The following is a 20,841-nucleotide window of genomic DNA, read 5'->3' as shown; positions in this document are numbered from 1 at the left end:
ATTACTGCTTTCGTTAAATATTTTTAAATTTTGTTTCAGCAGCAGCAACGTCCAGATCTCCCTAGACTTTTGGTAAGTTTTTGTTCGCCTGGCTCTGATTCCTGTTTTTTTTTATTTTTTTATTGGCAACATGGGTGATCTGGAATATTTTGAAATGTATAAAGTCGCTAATCGGAGTTTTCATACAGATTATGCATTACACTACTTTGAAACGTGATGCTTATTGACGATATTTTTTTATACATCAATATACTTTTTTCCTAATTACAGCAACAAATGCATGCGCAGCAACTTGGACCTGCAGCGGCTGCAGGTCACCCTCCTCTCCCCATGTTGCCACACCCAGGCTTGGGGCCCGGGTTGCCACCATCCTCGGCGGCCTCGCTCCTCGGTCTCACTGGGCTGGGTGGGGCCCCACACCCGCTCGCCATACTTAACGCCAAACATGATCTCCATCGGGGGGAGGACAAACAGCCAGCTTTGGAAGATCGTCATTCCAGCAAGGTGCGTTTTCCTTTACTAAACCCACTGCCGGCATCGATATCGTTTGTTGCACGTACATACACGTAAAGATTTCGTATACAGATTGCATGTGCATGCTCTTAAAGAATAATATTGTTCTTCAGCTTTCTTCAAAAGGCTTACCAAAGTTTTTAAACTTACATTATTGAAAAACCAATTACTGGCAGACTGGAAGGGCAAACACACTGTGCTTTCTTTTTTGCTCTGATGAATCCCTAATATTCACAGGATCCCGGACCACTTTACATTTCCTCTTACCCGCTTCGGAGGAAGAAAAAGGGAGAAATTTAATTAGAGAGAGTTTTGGTGAAGTAGAGAAGTTGAGTGTGAAAAGTGGTGTGATGAGGAAATTAGCATTGTCAAACAAAGCGATCCCTTCCTTTATGCTACCCAGAAGAGAGGAGTCGCAGTTGTAGTGGAAGTGTAGTTTCCCACCAAACTTGCCCGTTCACAATGCTTTCGTTTATTCTCAAAAAGGAGCCAAGACAAAGGGGAGACAAGAACAAAAGAAAAATTATTTTGTGACGTGCTGTGATTTCTCCTATACTTTTTGGTGTTTGGTATCACTAGGGATGGTAATCCGTATCCTAAATTAACCGATCCGTAGGATAGGATCGGATAAATACAGGATCGGATCGGATCGGATTTGCTCGCTTTAGGATCGGATCGGCTCCCGGTTCTACTCGAAATCCGATGCGATCCGATCCTAGGATCGTAGGATATCTTGATATGTGTGAGACACCTTGTGTCTAACTATGGAAAAACTTTACCAGCTGCTTTTCTTTATTTATTGGAACGGTTTTTGGTGACACGACCACATGGAGTACATTACCCGAACGAGCCGAATTATTTTATTATTTTCCACCACTTATTTTTATTTTGGCGTTTAAATTATTCCATTTCGTATGATTTAAACGCCAAAATAAAAATAACTGGTGTTAAATAATAACATAATTCGGCTCGTTCGGGTAATGTACGCCATGTGATGAACTCACCAAATGTGAAACGAGTTTACATCGGATGATCCGAGGATCCTGTGCGATCCTAGGATTTCATCGGTTCGGATCGGATTGTCTGATCCTCGGATCCTCTATCCGATCCGTGTGAAAATCCGATCCTATCCGAGTTTTTACGGTCCTAGGATAGGATCGGTTACGGATTACCATCACTAGGTATCACCAAGCTCAGAGAAAGAGGAGGAGGAGCAGGAGCAGCAAGTTTGCTTTCACTTTCATCAGTCTTGTCTTAATTTTGATGGAAAAGAATGCTCATTTAGAAATTCTTTTTCCGTAAAAGCAATATCGCTGCAGTAAAATGTTTGCAAACTTAAAAACATGAAATGAACGAACAACACAATATTTTAGATATATTTAGCATTATCAAATTGAATGTGAGAGTAGAAACTATAAGCACGTGTAGCTGACTAAAATAAAAATGTCGCTATACGCATAATAATAAAATCTTGTCAGGAGCGCCTTCTTCTTTTGTCCAATTTTTACAATTATTTGAAAACTGGAGTTTTCCTCCTTCATTTTTGCCTGATCAAAAGGTTTTCGCCTTTGCGATGCAGTCACATTCGGATGTCTCGTTCGAGTCAATCTGTGTCTTGCACTTGGCTGAACTTGGCTCCGGTACAAAAGATGAACAAAGGGCGAGAGAAGACGATGCAGGAGGATGAAGTGAGCGAGTGAGTGAGTGAAGTGAAAGTTGAGAGGCAGCCGGGAATAATTAGTGGGAACAACTTTTCTTTTATTGCTTTCATCTACACTACCGCCACCTCCTTCACTTCCCATCTTTCCCCTCTCACCCATTCTCTCTCTCGCTGCTTTCTCCACTTTTTCCTCCCTTGCGTGAAATGAGTCACGACGACGACGACGACGGTGGTGGTGGCGATGATGATGGATAATGCTAATGCAGCTAAACTCGGGCAGAGTTTTTTTTTATTTCCTCTCTTTTTAACTTTTAATTTATTTTATTCCATCTCAGCACTTGACAGTTAACTGGCAAATGTTCTATGTGATTAATTAATGATCAAGTTGAGATGACTGAGAGTCATTCATTATTAAAAATTATTTTAATAAAGACTGATTTAATCTTTTGCAGGGGGGCGATTCTGGCCGTGCTTCAGCATCCGACAGTGAAAAAGGATCTTACAAGAAGATGAAGCAGGAAGGGAGAAAGGTAAGCGAAGAAGAAAATGCACACTTTTCTCTCCAGGTGTTGCGACTATCATGAGAGCTCAATTCCATTACATGCTGATAGTTGGCCCTTGTTCGTGCTGGGTATCTTTAGCACTTTGATGTGGGGCTTAAATAAATTGCTCCTTAATTGAGTGACATGAATAAAATTATTGTGGACCGCGGCATTATATAAATAAGTACACTTCTACGTGGGTCCAACAACCCACCACCTTCAACAAAGCACCGTCATCGTAATTTAGTTCCGAATGGTTGACTTTGCTCGTGTGTTAGATAATTAAGATCAATTGTGTGGCTAATTTGGCAATTTTCTCTTCTTCTTATTACGTAAAAGTGTGGGTGTAGAAAGAATGTTGCGAGTCTGAGGAGTGGTACGCAAGTGACTGAGGAGAGCAAGACTTTTATTTAATGGGCGGTAAATGATGGAACAGAGAAAGGCCATTAAGGGACTTTTAACCCGATTAGGGCCACTTACCAACGCCATATTATAAATGAAGTGAGTACGGCTGAACATTCAGCTAAATATATCTATAAGAAGGCACATAATTACCCAACCGTGGTGCATGATCCAAGTTTCGAGACTTTTCTATATATAAGCCATCAACACGACGCTTGGTCGAGATTCATCTCCCCCGATGATTAAACTGATAGTTTAAAAAATGTTCTGAAACTCTGCCTCAAAAAATCATTCTGCCATTTCGAATATAAATGGGATGATTCTCACTTCACTTTGCGCGTTTTCCTGCGATGTAGATGTAAGCACGTTGGGAAAACCAACTATTCAAAGTTAACGGAGACCTAAAGTAAGATTAATTACGAAATGATGATAACAATGACTCTTGACTCCTCTTCTGTTCGTGCCATCGTCTTCCCCTACTTGACATTGTTTCCGCATTTTCGCCCACTCTATTTACTGGTAGAATCCTAAAGTGTATTCTTCATTTGAAATAATGAGCTTAATGAGCTAAATTAAAATTAAGTGGAGGGATTGGATTGGATGGGACGACTCAAGCTTTTCAAGTGTAGTAACTTTCTCACAGTTTCCTTTTTTTCTCAAACAGAGTGAGCAAAGTGACAATCTTAGTTATTTAAAAGGATTTTTTTTTTACTAAACTGGAACTTACGAATGAGGACAAAAAATAAAAGTGAGGAAGAAAAATTCAGATTTTGGTTCCAGCCGAGAAAGTTTTTGTCGAGTTTAGTTGAGCGGAACAAATTAGTGGAAAAAGTAAAGAAAAAGTCTCAAGTCAAATAGCAAACAAATGAGAAGAGGAGAGAGGAAAGGACTTTTCTTTCTTTCTTTCATCTCATCTCATCAGCTAAATAAATCTCCTTTTTTTATTCCGAGGGATGCAAAGCAAACGAAATATTTTTCCAAGTCAAGAGTATTTATTATACGAGCTTTCGCATTTATTGTGTCGTGCAAAATGTAGTGAGAAGCAGTCGATTAATGTTATAATTTTTCAAAGTATTTTTTCCCCAGTAGTGTGTGCACCACCCAATTTTTGAGTTTCTTTACCATTTTCGTCGTGTTGCACTTAATAACTTATGCAAGCACTAGAGTTGACAGTTGCTTCCTTCCACTTCCTCCCAAGTGACTTTCTCCTCTGATGCTGATGTTAATGCTAATCTCTCGGGAAATAAATCATCATTAGCGTGCTTTTCCACCAGACGAAAAAAGGATGTGCATGTACTGGCCTAGTAATTGTGAACAACTTTTTAATATTACTCGGATCACTGTGGTGGTGGCTGCGGATTAAAAAGTTTAGGACAAAGTTGAGAGCTTGTTGGACTTGAGTTTTCTTCTCCCCTTGCGCTCCTTACTTCACTTCTTAGCGAAGGGATAAAAGTCAAGTGTAGTGTAGGAACCATACGACGCAAATTAGGAAGGACAGAAAAAAAGTTGAGATTAATTTGGAACAGCGCGGATCCAGGCGTGCGTAAGTACATACAATCAAATTGTTTTCATGATGGCGAAACTTTCCTAAAGTGGGCGTGTTGTCTTATTTTTAAAGAATTTGTCACAAACATTTCTTGGAAAGGATATGAAGCACTCAAGTTAATTTTTATTTATTGTACGTATCAGAAGAAGGTGTTCAGGCCGAGGGAGGAGGAGGGCGTGATGCAACATGGGATAATAACATGTCGCCCATTTCCACCGTCCTTCTAGCTTGGCCTGACTCTCTCTCTCCCATTCTTTCTTTCTTCCTTCCGGCCTACCACGAGAGAATAATGTCGTCGTTTATGGCCCTGTTTAGATTTTAATGGAGCACTTGGTTCGCCCATTTGTTTGGCTCCGTGAGAGCTGTCGGCTGTCCATAAAAGAACCATTTACTTTCTCCCTCTTTCCAAACACTAAATCCACTTCAATCGCTTATGCTTAGGCAACAGCTTCCCACCGCCACGACCAAAAAGTAACAAATAAATACATCTTCCGCACCCACTTATTCTTCAACACATAATCTGTATCCCCATTCTACTGGTCAGAACATGATCGCAAGATCGAGATATATTTATGCCTTGTACATGCTCATTTTGCTCAACAAATAACGCAAGGCTTGGTTCAATTCAGTATGTATATACCAAAACAATACTCATGTGTACGTATCCTTGTAACCATTTAAAACTACTTATTTATCAGAGAAGAAATTTAGTGCGGAGAGTATATATTATTTGTTTTTATCGAGAATTGGATTTGGCTAATGTAGACATGGCGTGCTTGGAAAGATCACAAACTTTCTGCTGGTGAAAGTGCCTACGATGTGGGTCCGTACACATGATCAAACAACAATCAACAAACAAACAGTTCTCACGTTGTAGGCGGCTCGACGTTGAAATAATCTCGTCTGGCCCACCCTTCTGCCCAATTGAGGTGGACAAAAGCTGAGCTGATAGATTAACACTGCCAGCAAGGAAAGAAATCCCCCTTCGTACTTTCTAATCCATTTGAGAAAACAAACATGTGCTGGGAAAGAAGGAAACTCCTTTTTCAATTAGAGATCACGCCACTTAAGTCCACGTCACGTAAAATTTCACCTGAAATAAAAGAGGTGTGAAAATATAGAGTTTATTATTGCCAATTTTCGGGGGATCAGATTATGTATTGGCTCAAGGCTCATATTTATTTTTTATTTTTCCAAAATTCGTGCCAGGCTTTGAATATTATTTTGCATATGGTACCTTATCGCAACGTATTTATACGTATGCATGCATATGACATGGGTTTGTTTGATGGAGGAGTGTATGCAGTAGAAAGAAAGGGAAATAAAAGTGGTCAATATGGTGCTTTCTGTCTTGGACTTTTGTAATTTGGAATGTTGGTGGTGTTCCACTCTAAATGTATCCCTTGTCTGTTGCCTGGAATAAAAGATGACACGGCACGGCTACTACGGCACGGCCACGACCTCAGTAAAGGCGGACGTGATCTGATCTGATCCTCTTCTCAACCATCAAATAATTCTCAAGAAGACTCACTCCGTTAGCATTCTGCACGCGTTCGCCTTAAAAATCCTTTGCCTCAAGAAAAAAAAGTGGTCCGTCGTCCTGTGCATGCATACTTTCGTATTATATGAGATATGAAGTATATATTTGATCATCCGCCCTTTTAACATCATCCTTCCGTTTGGTGGGGGATGGATGGCATTCAACGATATGGTTTCAAAATTATAATGAGACACAATTTTCTGGCGAACAATTTTTATATCACTTTTTGAACTTGTAAGTTTTGAATTTCTGAAAGATTTTCCAAAAACAAAGATAAGCTGCATTACTCGGCCATGCTTGTTATGAAACCCGTGGGCAATTTTGTATTCCGATCCTTGCTCCTGTATAAGTAAGTTGGTTATTTATATATACTGACGTCTGCTGGAGAAAGTAAGTGTTTGTACATGCGGAAGGAAGACGGGAAGGGAAACGAGATGAAGTGAACCTTGTCCAGAGGTAAAGTAAAGATTGGATTGAGTTTTTGGTTTGGTTTGGTTGAGTTCACACTCCACAAAATGGATAAGATGTGAACATGGAGTCATATATACGTAAGTAGCAAAGCTGTTATTGAGAAGTTTTCCTCCTATTGCCTCCTCCGTCCATGCCACTGCTTTCACTTTCCTCATATTTGCCGGAAATTTTCCCCTGTGGCTCTAAATGATCTTGTAACAAATGAAATGAGGAGATCTACGTTACAGGTTACCCCCGGAAGCCCACCACAGCCTCCTCCTCCTCCTCGCTCGCCGCTTTTTGGCTGTTGACAGTAATAAAGAGAGATGGAAATTGGTGGAACTAAGTTGGAAACAATTTGGGCGGAGAAATGAATGAATAAATTGGGAATCAAGATGCACCACTGCGCGACGCCACTGCACCAGAGTAATAACAGTATTCGAACAGTGTAGTTGGTGTAAATTGGTGCTGTGGCTGCTTCATTAGCACTCACAAAGTTCCCATTCCCAAATTAATGGTTTTATCTCCACCGGGAATACCCTCGCCTTCCGTCTCACTCTCGCCCACTCAGCCTCTTCTTCCTCAGCCCTCCTTTTATGTGCAGAAACTTGCTTTACGAGAAATCTGCAATAAAATTTGGAAATTTATTTAGAAAATTATAGCACACATAAAAATGAGCAAAGTCATACATCTACGAAATCATGTTCATATGAAGTAAAACTACAACCAATACGTACGTACGTGTTGTATCATCGCACAAAGTTATAACTTTTTAGTCGGTCATGAATGGTAATGATAATTGCAGGAATGGCTTCTTATAGCTTGTTTATTACGATTGGAGATCATTTTAGGATTTTGTATGCAAAAAAGTAACCAACTGAGCCACCACCTGCAGGAGGATTATGCAAAGTAACGCGAGTAAATTGAGTTGCCTGACCCGAGACGTTGTAGCAGAATTATGATGGAGGAGAAGAAGAGAGAGATTTTATATCTTTTATATTACTCCGCCTATCTGCTCGCCCTCCCGTTTTTTATTTCTCCAAGGAATAAAGAAGTAGAAGACGAGAATGGGAGCGGTGCGGAGATTTCCCTTTTGAATACGTAATAAAACCCGGGTGGGTGGTTTATCCATCCGATTCCATGAAATGAAAGGGATTTCCTACTAGTTTTTTATGGGGCTCCAACGCACTCCAACCTGCCTCCGAACTCTGGAGAAAGCAGGGAAGGTATATAAAGTATTGCTTTGAGAGAGGGTAGGGTTCACCCATTTCGAGGAAAACTGTGTGTCTGCAGGATTTGAATCCGTCGTCATGAATTTATTCCGTGCTTCTTGCAAGTTCCCCCCGTGCTCTGGTGAGTCGTCTGTCTACTATGTCATTCCAGGGGATGTGGACGAGAGAGAAGCCAAGCCATGAAAAATTGAGTGGGGAAGTGGATTTCCTTCCTGTTCCTTTTTAGAAGCAGCCAGCCGGCCGGGATCTTTCTCGGCGAAGGAGAAGATCCAAAAATCTTGCAAATAATGTGATGCGCGTTTTCTTCTCCAGTCGACCGAATACAACAAAACCTCGTCCTCCTATCCGCCCCGTATAAATGCACATACACCGTTTACTTTCGGCAAATCTCAAAGAACGTTCAAAATATGTGTGCAAAAAAAGTTTATTTATTTATTTATTTTTTGGTTCATTATAATTTTAAAGTTTTTCTTTATTTGAATATTCTACACGTATCGAATCGTCGAAAGTGGTGGTGAAAGCATGTCTGAGAAGGTTGGAGGGATTGCAGTGAGGTTCCTGCGTCTGAGATGTATTATTGCTCCTGCTCTGCCCCAGGATGTTTTCGGATGTGGGATGTAGTTCAGAATGAGAATGAGATTGTGTCCTTTCTGTTTGTACAAGAGTAAAGTGAATGGAAATGTGTATTTTAACCAAGGGAAAAAGAACCCGACCATAACCAACCAACCGACCGGCCCGAACCCCCGGGGCAGTTGCTTTCTCTTCACTTCTCAAGTGAAAAAGTGAAAGCTCTCCACTTCTTCTTCTTTCCTCCAACAATAACAAATCGCTACACTCGGTCAACCATCACCTACCATTTCCTACTCCATTTTGACAAAATGTAGTTTGACGTGCTAGCGAGTTATGGTTGATTATTCTTTTAAAAAATGTGCATACTTTTGAAATCTTAAAATCATCATAGCAAATCATGGAAATGCTTCGAACGACGAGCAGAGGTGCTGAATCATGAGCAGAGTGAGAGATTTGTGGTGGATTGACTGACAGGGAAACAAATACGTTTGGTTTGTCGGTGGGAATAATCAGATGGAGAATCTCTCTGGGGAGCTCGAGAGGGTTGATGTGAAACCTGAAAATGCGTAAAATTCTCGCTTCCATGTTGGATGCCAATGCGACACTAAACAAGTGTTTGTTTTTTTGAGGGGCTATTCTCGTTTCACGTGTTTGAAAAAAAATGTTATTCTGAAAAGTGTGTTTTTCTGTTGGATTACGATGTATCAGTTCAGTAACTTAGTAACCTTCACCGCTCTGAAGGAAAAAAAGTGATGTGGTCTGATCTTTGATGGTTTTCTTGAGGAGGATTTTCCACCGGGCATTGATTCCCGATTCAGGATTTAAGGTTTAGTCCGACACATACGGAGCATCGCATCACTTATGCCAACCACGTCAGGCTTTTAACGATATCGCGTCTGCCTGTCTTCAGTTATTCTCCCCTCTCGCTCGCTCAGTATTCCGAATTTCCATCCGCATTTTATTTCATTTTATTCCCTTCACCCTCCGACCTCTGCTCCTTTCACCTCTCATGTTGTGACTGACTCCACCAAATTTCTGACTCGGCTCACGGCACAAATAAATCCGCTTCTTCTTCTCCACCATCCGCAGGGAGTAAGGTTAACTGAGCATGAAGCGTAAAGTAAAATCTGGTAAAGACGATGTGCTCCATCCTCATGCAAATCTTTTTTAAAACCCACGCCAATATTCGAGCAACTGTAATTTGGCAATTTTCTACTCTCCTTGTTGAATGAAATCGTATATTTTTTTTATTTTCCGAGCAACACTTTTTCCTTGCTCCTTCCACTTGGTCACGGGTGAATGAGGGAGAAACTAATTTAAATTTTGTGCATGCATCATCCCACCACCGCCACCAACGAGAATATCACCAATTGGGGTCACAGATTGGACTCTACATATGCAAAAGATGAGGTTTGGTCTCAATGGTTCAGAAGGTTTCACATGTTTTTGATTTGATTCACCGGAAGATTTTTTATGATTTTTTAATCAATTTCATGCATCTGTGAGCTCGTAAATTGCTAACGTATTACTGGAAGACGGGGTGATCGATAAATTTTACCCAATCTATATGGAATCTATTGGTTTGCATAAAATAATGGTAAATCAAGGTTTGGAAGGCTAAAAGTGAGTTGGTTGAAAATAAATTACGAGATATGCATACATACTTATAATTTGCACACAGACATTATGCATGCTTTGGTCTAATTATTATTTTTTCAAATTATAATGCCCGCTCCATTAGAACGCGTAATAAGTTACATACTCATTCGTACATAAGTACGTAGATATTTACCTATAAGGACGGTTTCAAAGTATGAAATGCAGTATGAAGGGCTGAGAGCGTCATAAATTGAGATGTAATCGATGATAACCCAGTGTCCTCGGACGGAGGAGTGGGAGCTGAATTAAAGCAGCGAGAGTTGAGGAGGGATATTTGATGATGGAAATATGGCATTGAGCTCGGTTATGAATACATACGACCTGCTTTAAATCTAATTTCCTTTCTAATAAATTGCAGAGAAACTCGCTCTCTCCCAGTGACCGAGACAGAGTGAGACCACGAAGCAGTCCGGACTCGGAGCCAAAGCGGCCCAAGAGGGAGGACAAACACGATGTAAGCCTCAAACTAGTTAATCAACATATTAACACTTGAACATCACTCGTCCTTTCATCCGCCTTTTTGGCCTAAGTAGCATCTACAATCGGATAAAAATATATAACCATCTTTTAAGAGAGTAGACGATTTGGTCCAAAAAATACATCCCACTGTGAAAAAATGAACGGAGAAAGCAACGGGTCCACTTGGTCGGTGGCTGGCTGGCTGTTATAAAATATCTTTCTCCCTCATTCCTGCCCTTTGCTCTCCTCAAGTCTGCATTCATTGGCCTCATTGAAGCCCACTCAGTCAGTCACCACCACCACTTTCTTGGCCGACTCAAAAAGTCTCTCCTTTTTGCTGACCACTCCGCCAGCTAGCGTAGGTAGACATGGAACAAATTGGACCTTTTATGGCCTGTACTACTTCCCGTTTTATATTATTATGGTCACTATGTGTTCCCTCCGGTTGCCCTCCACCTTCCTCTTCAATCACCAACGACGATATCAATCCTTTCACCCATAAAATGGAGGAGAAAGTCGACAAGTAAAAAAAAAAGTAAAAGTTTTTTCCCCGTCGCCAACCAACTCTCTGATTGCTTTAAGATGTGGCAGTAAATATTTCCACAAAAAAGGAGATTGTGCGACACATACTAATAATACATTCGTGGTGTCCAGAAACGGAGGGGAGTGAAAGAACAAGTTCCAATTTTTCAAATTGACATTTGTTTGCAAAAAATGACGTAGACTTATATTTCTTGTGGACGACGAGAGGAGAATAATTATTAAAGTATTAAATGGGTTTCTTCTTGGGCGATAAATGACTTTTTTTCTACCCCATCATCAGTTACAAATGTTTATTGCTATTTTGCAGTATTTCATTCATGACAATAAATTACGACAAGATAATGTAATTTCAGTACCAGTTTCAATCAAGATTCTAACCAATCCCATGAGCAGACAGAAACAGATTAAAAATGTAAAAATAATTGAATAGCAAATGCTGCCATTGAAATAAATGTGAACCTGGCTCGTTGTGACCTGTCTTAAATACATAATGCTCTTAAATACCATCCCTTCCCCTAATTGTAATTGGTGGGCAAAGAATTATCGACATTATGCAAATTGACGCATAATAACATTTCTCTCTCATAATTGCAGAGTGATGGTGAGAAGAGTGATCAGGACTTGGTTGTCGATGATACTAATGAGGTGAGTTTTTCATTTAATTATTATTCTACAAATGCTGTAGTTGTACAAATAAAGCTACAAATGGTGTGTTGTGCATGAGAAGAATGGAAAACATGCTCCGCTGTCCAGACGGCTTTATACATAAAAAGATGATCCAGTTTGACCACTTTTTACCCATAAAATAAACAAACAGAAAAATAATATTATGAAATGCATGAACGGCCATAACATTCAAACAACTAAAGCTGAACATCATTCCCTCCCACCGTGCAGGTTAATTGCCAATAAATTATGAATGAAGAGAAAAACAGAAAACCAGAAAACTATACATTATTTAACAAATCCCAACTTTTGCATATATCATTTGTATGGAGCAGGTTAAGACTTTGCTTGTGTAAGGATTATGGTTTGCTACTAATTATTGCCTTTTCTACTGCAATATTTTTGTGCCTATTCTGAAATTGGGAAAAAGCGTAGTTTTCTTAGTAGGCGGTGAAGATTTTTTTTATTAATTTGGGCATGATGATCGTATAGAAGAGAAAGGTAGGAGTAGAAGGCGAGTAATTAACACTGCATAACATTGAGGATGCGAGAAAGAGAGGTTATAGTTAATTACTCCCACTGTTGGTGGCTGGGTTTTATATGAGTTCAGTGGCTCATTCACTTGTCCCGTAATTTATTGAGTAATTAAAGCAGGCAGCTCATTCCAGATCCACCGGGGTGCATTCCACAGCAGGTTCTTCTAATTTAAGTCAATTCCACCCCTTTGATATGCTAGCTAGAGACCTTGGCACTCTGGAGCTGGGCTGGTTTCTCCAATCTACCTCGTTTACTTTAATTGCCTGTTTTTGGTGTAATTGAGAAATTGAGAAGGAACTCACATGACTCACTTATGCATACACATGAATGGGGACAAGCAAACGGCCTTGTTTCTGCAAAATCATAATAAATGTGCTTTAAATGCTGCCATTACAGGACCCACTCACACCTCCTCCGAATGGAAATGGGACAAGCTCTCCAAGAGAAAACGGGATTGACAAGAAAAATAATAAGGACCACAGTTTACCTCCACATAGGTATTAACTAATTCGCTATACATTTACATACGTAGATGCTAGAATCTCTCACCTTTCAAAAAATTAATATCATATAAGTGAAAAAATCTTGAATCTCTGTCGTCTGTAAAATTTCACAGTCCGCGGAGTGGGGGATCGTCTAATTCAAGCACACCCTCGAGTCACAAGAAGGACGATAAGCCCACCACTCCCACTGGGAAATCAACCACACCCAACTCGGGATCCCATTCGAGCTCGTCAAGTATCAAGCCTATGGCCCGTGCCACACCCTTGGGTAATTTACAATAGAGACAGACAGCTGTATTTAAAAACTAAACGATAGACTAATTAAAGTCCCCACTTAAATTATTTCTCCCCACTTTATTGTAGACCCTTTCTTTTTCCCAGGACCTGCCCCCGCATACCTCCACAACAGCATCAGTCCCTCTCTGAACAGCTATGCAAGACCTCCGTTGGTAAGTCCTTGGCACTTTGAGAACCCAGACAACTCCAAGTTTCAGTCTTTGATGAATATTATGCAGGGATATGATCCTCATTCCGCCATGAGAGGTGCCCTTGGTCCTGGGGGAATACCCGGCATAGGCATTCCCGGAGGCAAACCGTAAGTTCAATTAATGTTTGATTACCAGATACATATAATGCCACACGTTGTGTTGACATAAAATACATGATGATGGCACTTTTATGGTTTTTTCGTATGATCAATGTCAACTTTTTTCAGGGCTTATTCTTTTCACGTTTCTGCTGAAGGACAAATGCAGCCCGTACCTTTCCCTCCAGACGCCCTAGTCGGACCAGGTATCCCTCGCCATGCTCGACAAATCAACACTTTAGCCCACGGCGAAGTAGTTTGTGCAGTGACGATTAGCAACCCCACAAAATATGTGTATACTGGAGGCAAAGGATGTGTAAAAGTTTGGGACATTAGTCAACCTGGCTCGAAAACACCAGTGTCCCAATTGGACTGTCTGCAAAGGGACAATTATATCCGATCTGTGAAACTATTGCCGGATGGAAGGACGCTGATTGTGGGTGGGGAAGCAAGCAATTTGTCCATTTGGGATTTGGCTAGTCCTACCCCTCGTATTAAGGCTGAACTCAATTCCTCTGCTCCTGCCTGTTATGCACTTGCCATTTCTCCAGACTCGAAAGTATGTCAAAAAATGAAATCCCTCTTGACTCTGCTAAATAAGTATATAAAGTTATTATGCGAGTTATGCAATATGTTTTTCACTTGTGTGAAGGTGTGCTTCAGCTGCTGCAGTGACGGCAATATTGCCGTTTGGGATCTCCACAACCAAACCCTCGTGCGACAATTTCAAGGTCACACCGACGGTGCCAGTTGCATAGATATTTCTGCGGGTAATTTTCAGCTAAAAAAATGATATAGGTATCTTAAAATGAAACAAAAATGTGATAACGTTGCGACCCATAATTTTCGCAGATGGTTCGAAACTGTGGACGGGTGGGCTGGACAACACGGTTCGATCTTGGGATCTCAGAGAAGGTCGGCAACTTCAACAGCACGACTTCTCCTCCCAAATATTTTCCTTGGGCTACTGTCCAACTGGGGAGTGGCTCGCCGTTGGGATGGAGAATTCGAACGTCGAAGTGCTCCACTGCACCAAGCCCGACAAATACCAACTCCACCTGCACGACTCGTGCGTGCTTTCACTCAAATTTGCTGCGAACGGCAAGTGGTTTGTGAGCACTGGAAAAGACAACCTGCTAAATGCGTGGCGTCAGTAAGTTCAAAAATAAATGCATTGTTGACCTTTGTAATTTTAGTCATTATAATTACCATTAATTATGTTTCAGGCCGTATGGTGCGAGCATATTTCAAAGCAAAGAGTCGTCGTCTGTGTTGAGTGTGGATATTAGTACCGATGATAAGTACATTGTCACCGGAAGTGGAGACAAGAAGGCAAGTATTGTCTTATTCACGAAATTAACATTTTACTCGTGAAAAACTAATTATTACAATGTGTTTTTCTTCTTTTTACATTTCAGGCTACCGTCTATGAAGTTATTTACTAATAATATATTTGATACCTACCGTACAACCATGCAAGCTACATACATGAAACCAACCAACCACATATATGATGAACTAAATAAGAGGAATATTCAACGTTCAATACAACTATACATACATACAAGACTTTGTACTTGAATTGTTATAATTATTAAAAACATTTCGTGATGCTAAAAAATACCCAGAAACAAAAAAATGAAAGAAAACAACTCCCACAATTGCTCTGCGATATTTTTGTAGAATAGATTTTGTAAAAATCCGACAATCTGTAATCCAAAACTGGTCAGAATTTGTGAAACTTGTAGCTTTTTGTGTAACTTTAATTAATGGGACCTTCAGCATATACTACGTGCATACATATAATATAATTTTTGAGAAAGTCTGATTTTAGCTAACTTAATTTTGATGATTACGAATGATCATAAAAATGAATTATTATTGTTTTTATAAGATATGCATTTACAAGCTTGTTGTAATTTGGACATGACATGATACTCATGAATGCATAAGTCAAATTATTAAGTAGGCCGTGTAGATCGTAAACCAGGTTGGACATTTTGCATAACAAATAATACTTTTAAACTGTTCCCTTGCAGTAAAATTCATAATCTAATTTATGATACAAATTTAACATTGCTACAACATATGTATTTACATAAATAGTAAGAAATAAGGAAATTAAATAGTATAACCTTTCTTGATTTTTAATTAATTTCTAATTTATTTCTCACTACCGCTAGATTTTTATAACTTAATAATTAACCTTTAAAAAATTTCGAATTATCACAAATTGCTATGATATACTCAAATGTTTGCAAATGAGACGAATCAATGTCACCATTATTCCAAGAAAAAATAAATAATAAATTAATAGTTGAATTTGAAAAAAAATCTACAGCGTAATAACTTGAGATTCATACCGAGCCATGCACAACTAAATATGTATTCTGCATCAATTTCCCCATGCACTCTGGATGCAAAATGTTTTGTATCAATTGAGCAACTACTGGATCCCCTTAGCAAAAAATTAGGAGAACTTGGTCAAGCAGTAACCCAATGATGTACATATTTCTTATTTAGCTTCTCTACAAATGCATCCTTCATTACTTGATTTCAGTTCAACCACAACTGAAATTCACTCCACAGCGTGTACTACCGTTTCATCAATGAACTGCTTTTGATATTTCCACCGGCCAACATTAGGTGGCCATCTACTCTAAAATTCCTCGTATAACGATCCTCCACACGGTCTTCAATTCTGCCAGAATTTTGTAGGACGTTCACAACGCTCTCATTGGTTGTGTAAGCTAACGAGGAGCAAGAGGACCAATCGAGGAATCGCGTTGAATTGGATGCCGTAAGAGTTGAGTTTTTCTCTTGGGGTTGGCATCCATCCAGTGGTTTTAAGCTTTTCAGACCCTAACGGGCACATTGCTGCCTCGAAATCATGGAGTAAACAGACTTTGTCCCGGCCAAGCATTAGTATCCGTTTGGATTGCAGGAGGAACGCAGCATTTGTTGAACGGTTCGTTCCGAAATTTTACAAAATTTCAAATTTTTCCTGAAATCTTTACTTGTAGGGACAAACCCTGCAAGCCAAGCAGTTGGAAAGGGACGATACCTTGATCGGCGTGCATTAAACTGTGTATGGCAAAAAGTCACACAGTACACGAAACAAGTGACAAGTGAGTGAGACACTAACCTAGCATAAGAATAAACATTGGAACCGTTTCACAGGATTGGATATATGTACCTATACCCGAAAGAATAATTATATTGGATTACATCACACACATCACACTGACGGAACCAAATTGGTTAACCCGACATAGTGCTCCCAAACAATTGTTTAATACGGCTACAAAATTTTACCGGCATATTTAACGCAGACGTTATGGGAAAGTGAATTTTGTTTAATATTTATTGCTTGTGCTTGTCTAGGAGCTGAAGCTTGCATTTATTAATCGTTAAAGTGGAGTGGTGATAATAATAATTATTATAATTAATAAGTTGTGTTAAAAGTTCAACAACACATTCTTCGCCGTTAGTTTTGTCTCTCTGGATGCACTTACATACAAATAACGGAGGAGACTAATCAATTATTTGTTTACAAACATTACCCTAACTTTGTTCGTGTTGTTATCAATTGAAAGTAAAGTGGATAATTATTGTTATTGATTCGGCTATAAATACACAATAAATACAAGACGCCCAGCTATACACGACCAACACAGTTGTAATAATGCGACAGGTAATATTTCATGAAGTTTCATTGAGAACCTAGACTGAGTTTATGTACGCTGTTAATGCCGCATACCTACACACGTATGTACATGCACAATATCTCCGATATTACGAGTCTCAGAATATCCAATTCGTTGACCTTCTTTACGATTCACTAGCAAACAAATTACCACCGCGATGCCATTTCCATTTTCCAGGCTACTTACAATTCCACCGTTTCTCTTGTTATTGGTTCCGAGTATTTGATGGGATCCCGAGGTTTATCTCTCGTCAATGTCATGAAATATTTTCGATTTAACATGCGAAACTTGCAAGAAGAAACGGGAGATTGAGTGGTGACAATTTTTTCTGACTTTGAGTTTGAGATTACTTGGTTATTAACAACATGTATTTATACCAGGATACAAATGTATAAATTTGTATGCATATATATCTGGCTAGCATACGGATGAGCTAATAAATAGGTAGCAAAACAGGAGACAAGAAAATTGCAAGCAGATTGTAGTATTAAAAGAGTAGTTTTCATTTCCTGCGGTCTCGATTTCCTTAATCAATCATTCATGGCATCATCATCCCCGTGCATTTATCTACATATCCAGGCAGAGCACAACCTCAATAAATACCAACATGCAACACTGTGCAAACTTGTATTGCCTCACATTGGCATTTGCAATTTGACGAATTCTCAAGATAAGAAAGAGTGAATTCTAAATATGAAGGTATGTGTGCAGCTCCTCCGACTATTGTTGCAAGGTTTTATGGATATTATTATTCCATGATAGCAGAGAAGCAAATATTGAAATGCCGGTTGGTAATTTTGCTTATAAAGAGGAGCAGTTGTTGCAGTAATTCTCATCTTGCCTTCTCGTTCCATTCTTTGATCGTGGTGTCTCTCTGTTTAATATTTACCCACACCACATCTCTCTAGCTTTGTTTTCTGAACTCATCTCCGTGTAGAAATGGGCGTCGAGTTAATAAAGTAAATTGTGGCTGTGTGAAATACTTTTTGTCCATATCGCGTAGTAAGAAATTCCTTTTTAGAGGATGGTTGGTGAGACACTCTCAAAATATTTATTCTGACAACCAAGTGTTAACCAGCTGCTACCTTTCTTTTCCTTTTGTATGTGACTTTGTTTAGCAGATTCTCACATTCACGATTTATTTACACAGGTCATGTCATCTTCCCTCCTGTCCCATCATCACACATTATGCAGCATCATTTTCTCTGTGTATTTACACTCGTACATACATTTTCTTGTTTGGCTAATTGTGCATTATCAATAATTATAATACAATAAATGCACTATGCATAAGCGTACGTACGTACATATGTAGATCTACGGGGTAGTGGATAATTCGAGTTATTAATGAAATTAGTTAATTGATTAAATTAATGCTTCGCTACTTTATGAGAGAATGTGTCCGAGTGGAAAAAAGTTTACATACATGACTGGCTGCTAATTGATTGTAATTGTTAATTACCCCATTTTTATTTTCCTGTCAACCAACCACCAACCGAGTAGTTTTTCTCGAAACGGCTTTTTTTGGATTAAAGTACACCCCTGAAACACGCTTGGTTTGGTTTTACAATGTCGGTTTCTGAGATGTTGAAACCTTGAGTTGGAAATGGTATTGATTTCTCATGTTTTGCTCTTTTTGTGTTTGAAACAGTTGGAGGTAAAGGAGATCATCACACCACCACCACGTCTAAGACGAAATCGTATTAATAAATAAATACTGACTCAGTAAGAGACCCAAGAGCAAGACAAGAAGAGGAAAAGAAGAAGAACCCTCCGGTTTAGAGGAAACCTTCAAAACTTGACTCGATAGAATTGGATTAGTGTTTTTACGCAGAAGAAGAAACTTTTCTTCTTCTTCTCTCAGAGTTTGGTGGGTGAATTTGGTTCTTGGCTGGCTGGCTTGGCTTGTCTTGTCAGGAATTAAGCAAGGAAACCTTCTCTCAGACCACATCCTACCCTGGAATTGGATTGGTAGACTGGGAAGAAGAAGAAGAAGTTAAAGAATTATTAAACGTTTAGTTTGAGCATTTAACAACATTTTGGAAACATGTATCCGGCTCCGACGAGACATGGTCCTCCTGCTGGGGTAAGCAAAGCAACTACTTTTCTAAAGTTTCTCCCTCTGTCAAACGCCCATACATTAATACATACGTACTATTACGTACATTCGAATGAATGCTCATAAGAACATGAAGAACTAAGGCTTCGTCTATAGTTTGTAGTGGATTCACTTATCGTTACTGATACACGTACATACCATGCATACCCCGATTATTAATAAGGCCCCACTCGACTTCATCTCTGGAAAGCAAATTAACATCCCATGCTCCTATTACTATTATTGTTATTATTAAGCAGGAGCAGGGAGCGGAGAGAGAAATGGTCTGGAAGTACTTATAGCAGTTTCCCCCTAAATCAAATCTGTGCCTCGACAATGGCTGGACTCTGGGATTTTATTATCCAACTCATAACCCAAGTCCCTCAGGCACTTATCCCACTTCCGCATGTATTTAGAGAGAGTGGCAGGGACGACGAAGAAGCGGATTAGATTATTATACGAGGACACGACGACCCTCTCCACCACCGCCACTCCTCCTCCTCCAGAAGAAAAGGGCTGACGACGAGTAAAATAAAACTTTGTAAACAGTAAATTGTTCACTACGGACGGAACTCTTGAGGAGAGATGCAACCAGACCAGTCAGTCAGATGAGACCCTTCTTCGTATAAATATCACATCACCTCTCTCCCTTTCTCTCTCTCTCTCTGTCTCTCTAAAGGAGAATGCTCAAGAAGGAACACTTGGGAAAAGGTTCAAATGTTGACCTAAACCCTCGCTCTCGTATGGTTGTAAAAAACAAGGGATTCATTCCGCTCTGGTGAGAAATGCGATGCAATTTCCCAACCGACCGAAAGAAAAGAATCGATCGATACCTTTCGAGCTAGACTGGAGTTGTTGGGGTTGGCTCGTCTTCCTTATTCGGCCTTTTTACTTACGGCGTTTGGAGCTAGGCTGCTGGGAAGCATTTTCTTTAATCATCTCTTCTCTCCCTCCCAGCAAGAAAGCCCAACTCCCCACCACCGACGACGGAAAGATATAGTTTTACTTATTGTTCGTATATATATATACGCATAAGATCCATCGTAGTCGTAGTAGTGGAAGAGTCGTGGCTGGTAGTAGTAGAGGAGCATAATGGTAAAAAATACTCTGAGGCTTAAACATAAAGCAAACACTTGCTTCCTTTTACAACACCGCTTTAGTTAGTCCCTCCGTGTGGCGTGGCTTACCTTATTACGCGTTTAGTGGTTTTTATGGGAGATGCATTGTCCTCAGTCCGTGTTCTTCTTTAGCGTTTTACTCTCTTTTTTGCGAAACTTTGCTCATAAATTATTCAATATTTTGTTAAAAAAGTTTTGTTTAAAAATGTAGAATCCGTGTTGCCAATATCACACGTAGTACATACCAATGGTTAGGTTTGAGTTGTAATATGTACGGTCTGTGCATGTGCCTCAGGCAGGGTTTCGTTTACTTTAGCACTTCTTTCGCCATTTATTGACTATTTACTTTTCTCCTTCATTCATTTACTTTTCCATTTTGCTCGGTGCAATGCAGTTGTACATTGGAGGTAAAATATACGAGAGTGGTACACGACATATGCTACATTTATTTATTTATTATACTGCCACTACTACTCCTTTGACTAGGTTCAGACTTTATCCTTTCTGCGT

The 20,841-nt window shown here is 39.7% G+C and overlaps 2 protein-coding genes across 10 annotated transcripts in view; both read left to right on the top strand.

Annotated features, from left to right (window-relative positions):
* Nucleotides 1-15,559, top strand: part of LOC110863356 (protein groucho) — a 71,068-nt gene extending 55,509 nt beyond the window's left edge. For 2 of the 7 annotated variants that reach the window (XM_035846913.1, XM_022112640.2), the window contains 14 exons: nt 40-72; nt 271-504; nt 2,626-2,703; nt 10,473-10,568; nt 11,711-11,761; nt 12,716-12,816; nt 12,936-13,090; nt 13,186-13,271; nt 13,317-13,417; nt 13,538-13,967; nt 14,061-14,178; nt 14,261-14,561; nt 14,635-14,740; nt 14,827-15,559. In XM_035846913.1, the coding sequence (XP_035702806.1) occupies nt 40-72; nt 271-504; nt 2,626-2,703; nt 10,473-10,568; nt 11,711-11,761; nt 12,716-12,816; nt 12,936-13,090; nt 13,186-13,271; nt 13,317-13,417; nt 13,538-13,967; nt 14,061-14,178; nt 14,261-14,561; nt 14,635-14,740; nt 14,827-14,853 (1,917 nt within the window). In that variant the 3' untranslated portion in view covers nt 14,854-15,559. The remainder of the gene's footprint in view (nt 1-39; nt 73-270; nt 505-2,625; nt 2,704-10,472; nt 10,569-11,710; nt 11,762-12,715; nt 12,817-12,935; nt 13,091-13,185; nt 13,272-13,316; nt 13,418-13,537; nt 13,968-14,060; nt 14,179-14,260; nt 14,562-14,634; nt 14,741-14,826) is intronic. The other 5 variants (XM_022112642.2, XM_022112645.2, XM_022112641.2 and 2 more) reach the window with 5 other exon arrangements.
* A 786-nt stretch (nt 15,560-16,345) lies between these two features.
* The window catches only part of LOC110863355 (protein groucho), a 30,476-nt gene continuing 25,980 nt past the window's right edge, over nt 16,346-20,841 (top strand). For 2 of the 3 annotated variants that reach the window (XM_022112639.2, XM_022112638.2), the window contains exons 1-2: nt 16,346-17,102; nt 18,767-19,201. In XM_022112639.2, the coding sequence (XP_021968331.1) occupies nt 19,163-19,201 (39 nt within the window). In that variant the 5' untranslated portion in view covers nt 16,346-17,102; nt 18,767-19,162. The remainder of the gene's footprint in view (nt 17,103-18,766; nt 19,202-20,841) is intronic. The other variant, XM_035846912.1, reaches the window with a different exon arrangement.

The sequence above is a fragment of the Folsomia candida genome, unplaced genomic scaffold (genome assembly GCF_002217175.1).
Source record: "Folsomia candida strain VU population unplaced genomic scaffold, ASM221717v1 Fcan01_Sc001, whole genome shotgun sequence".
NCBI classification, from domain to species: Eukaryota; Metazoa; Arthropoda; class Collembola; order Entomobryomorpha; family Isotomidae; genus Folsomia; species Folsomia candida.
Note: the sequence above shows the minus strand (reverse complement) of the source record. Positions and strands in the feature narration are given on the sequence as shown.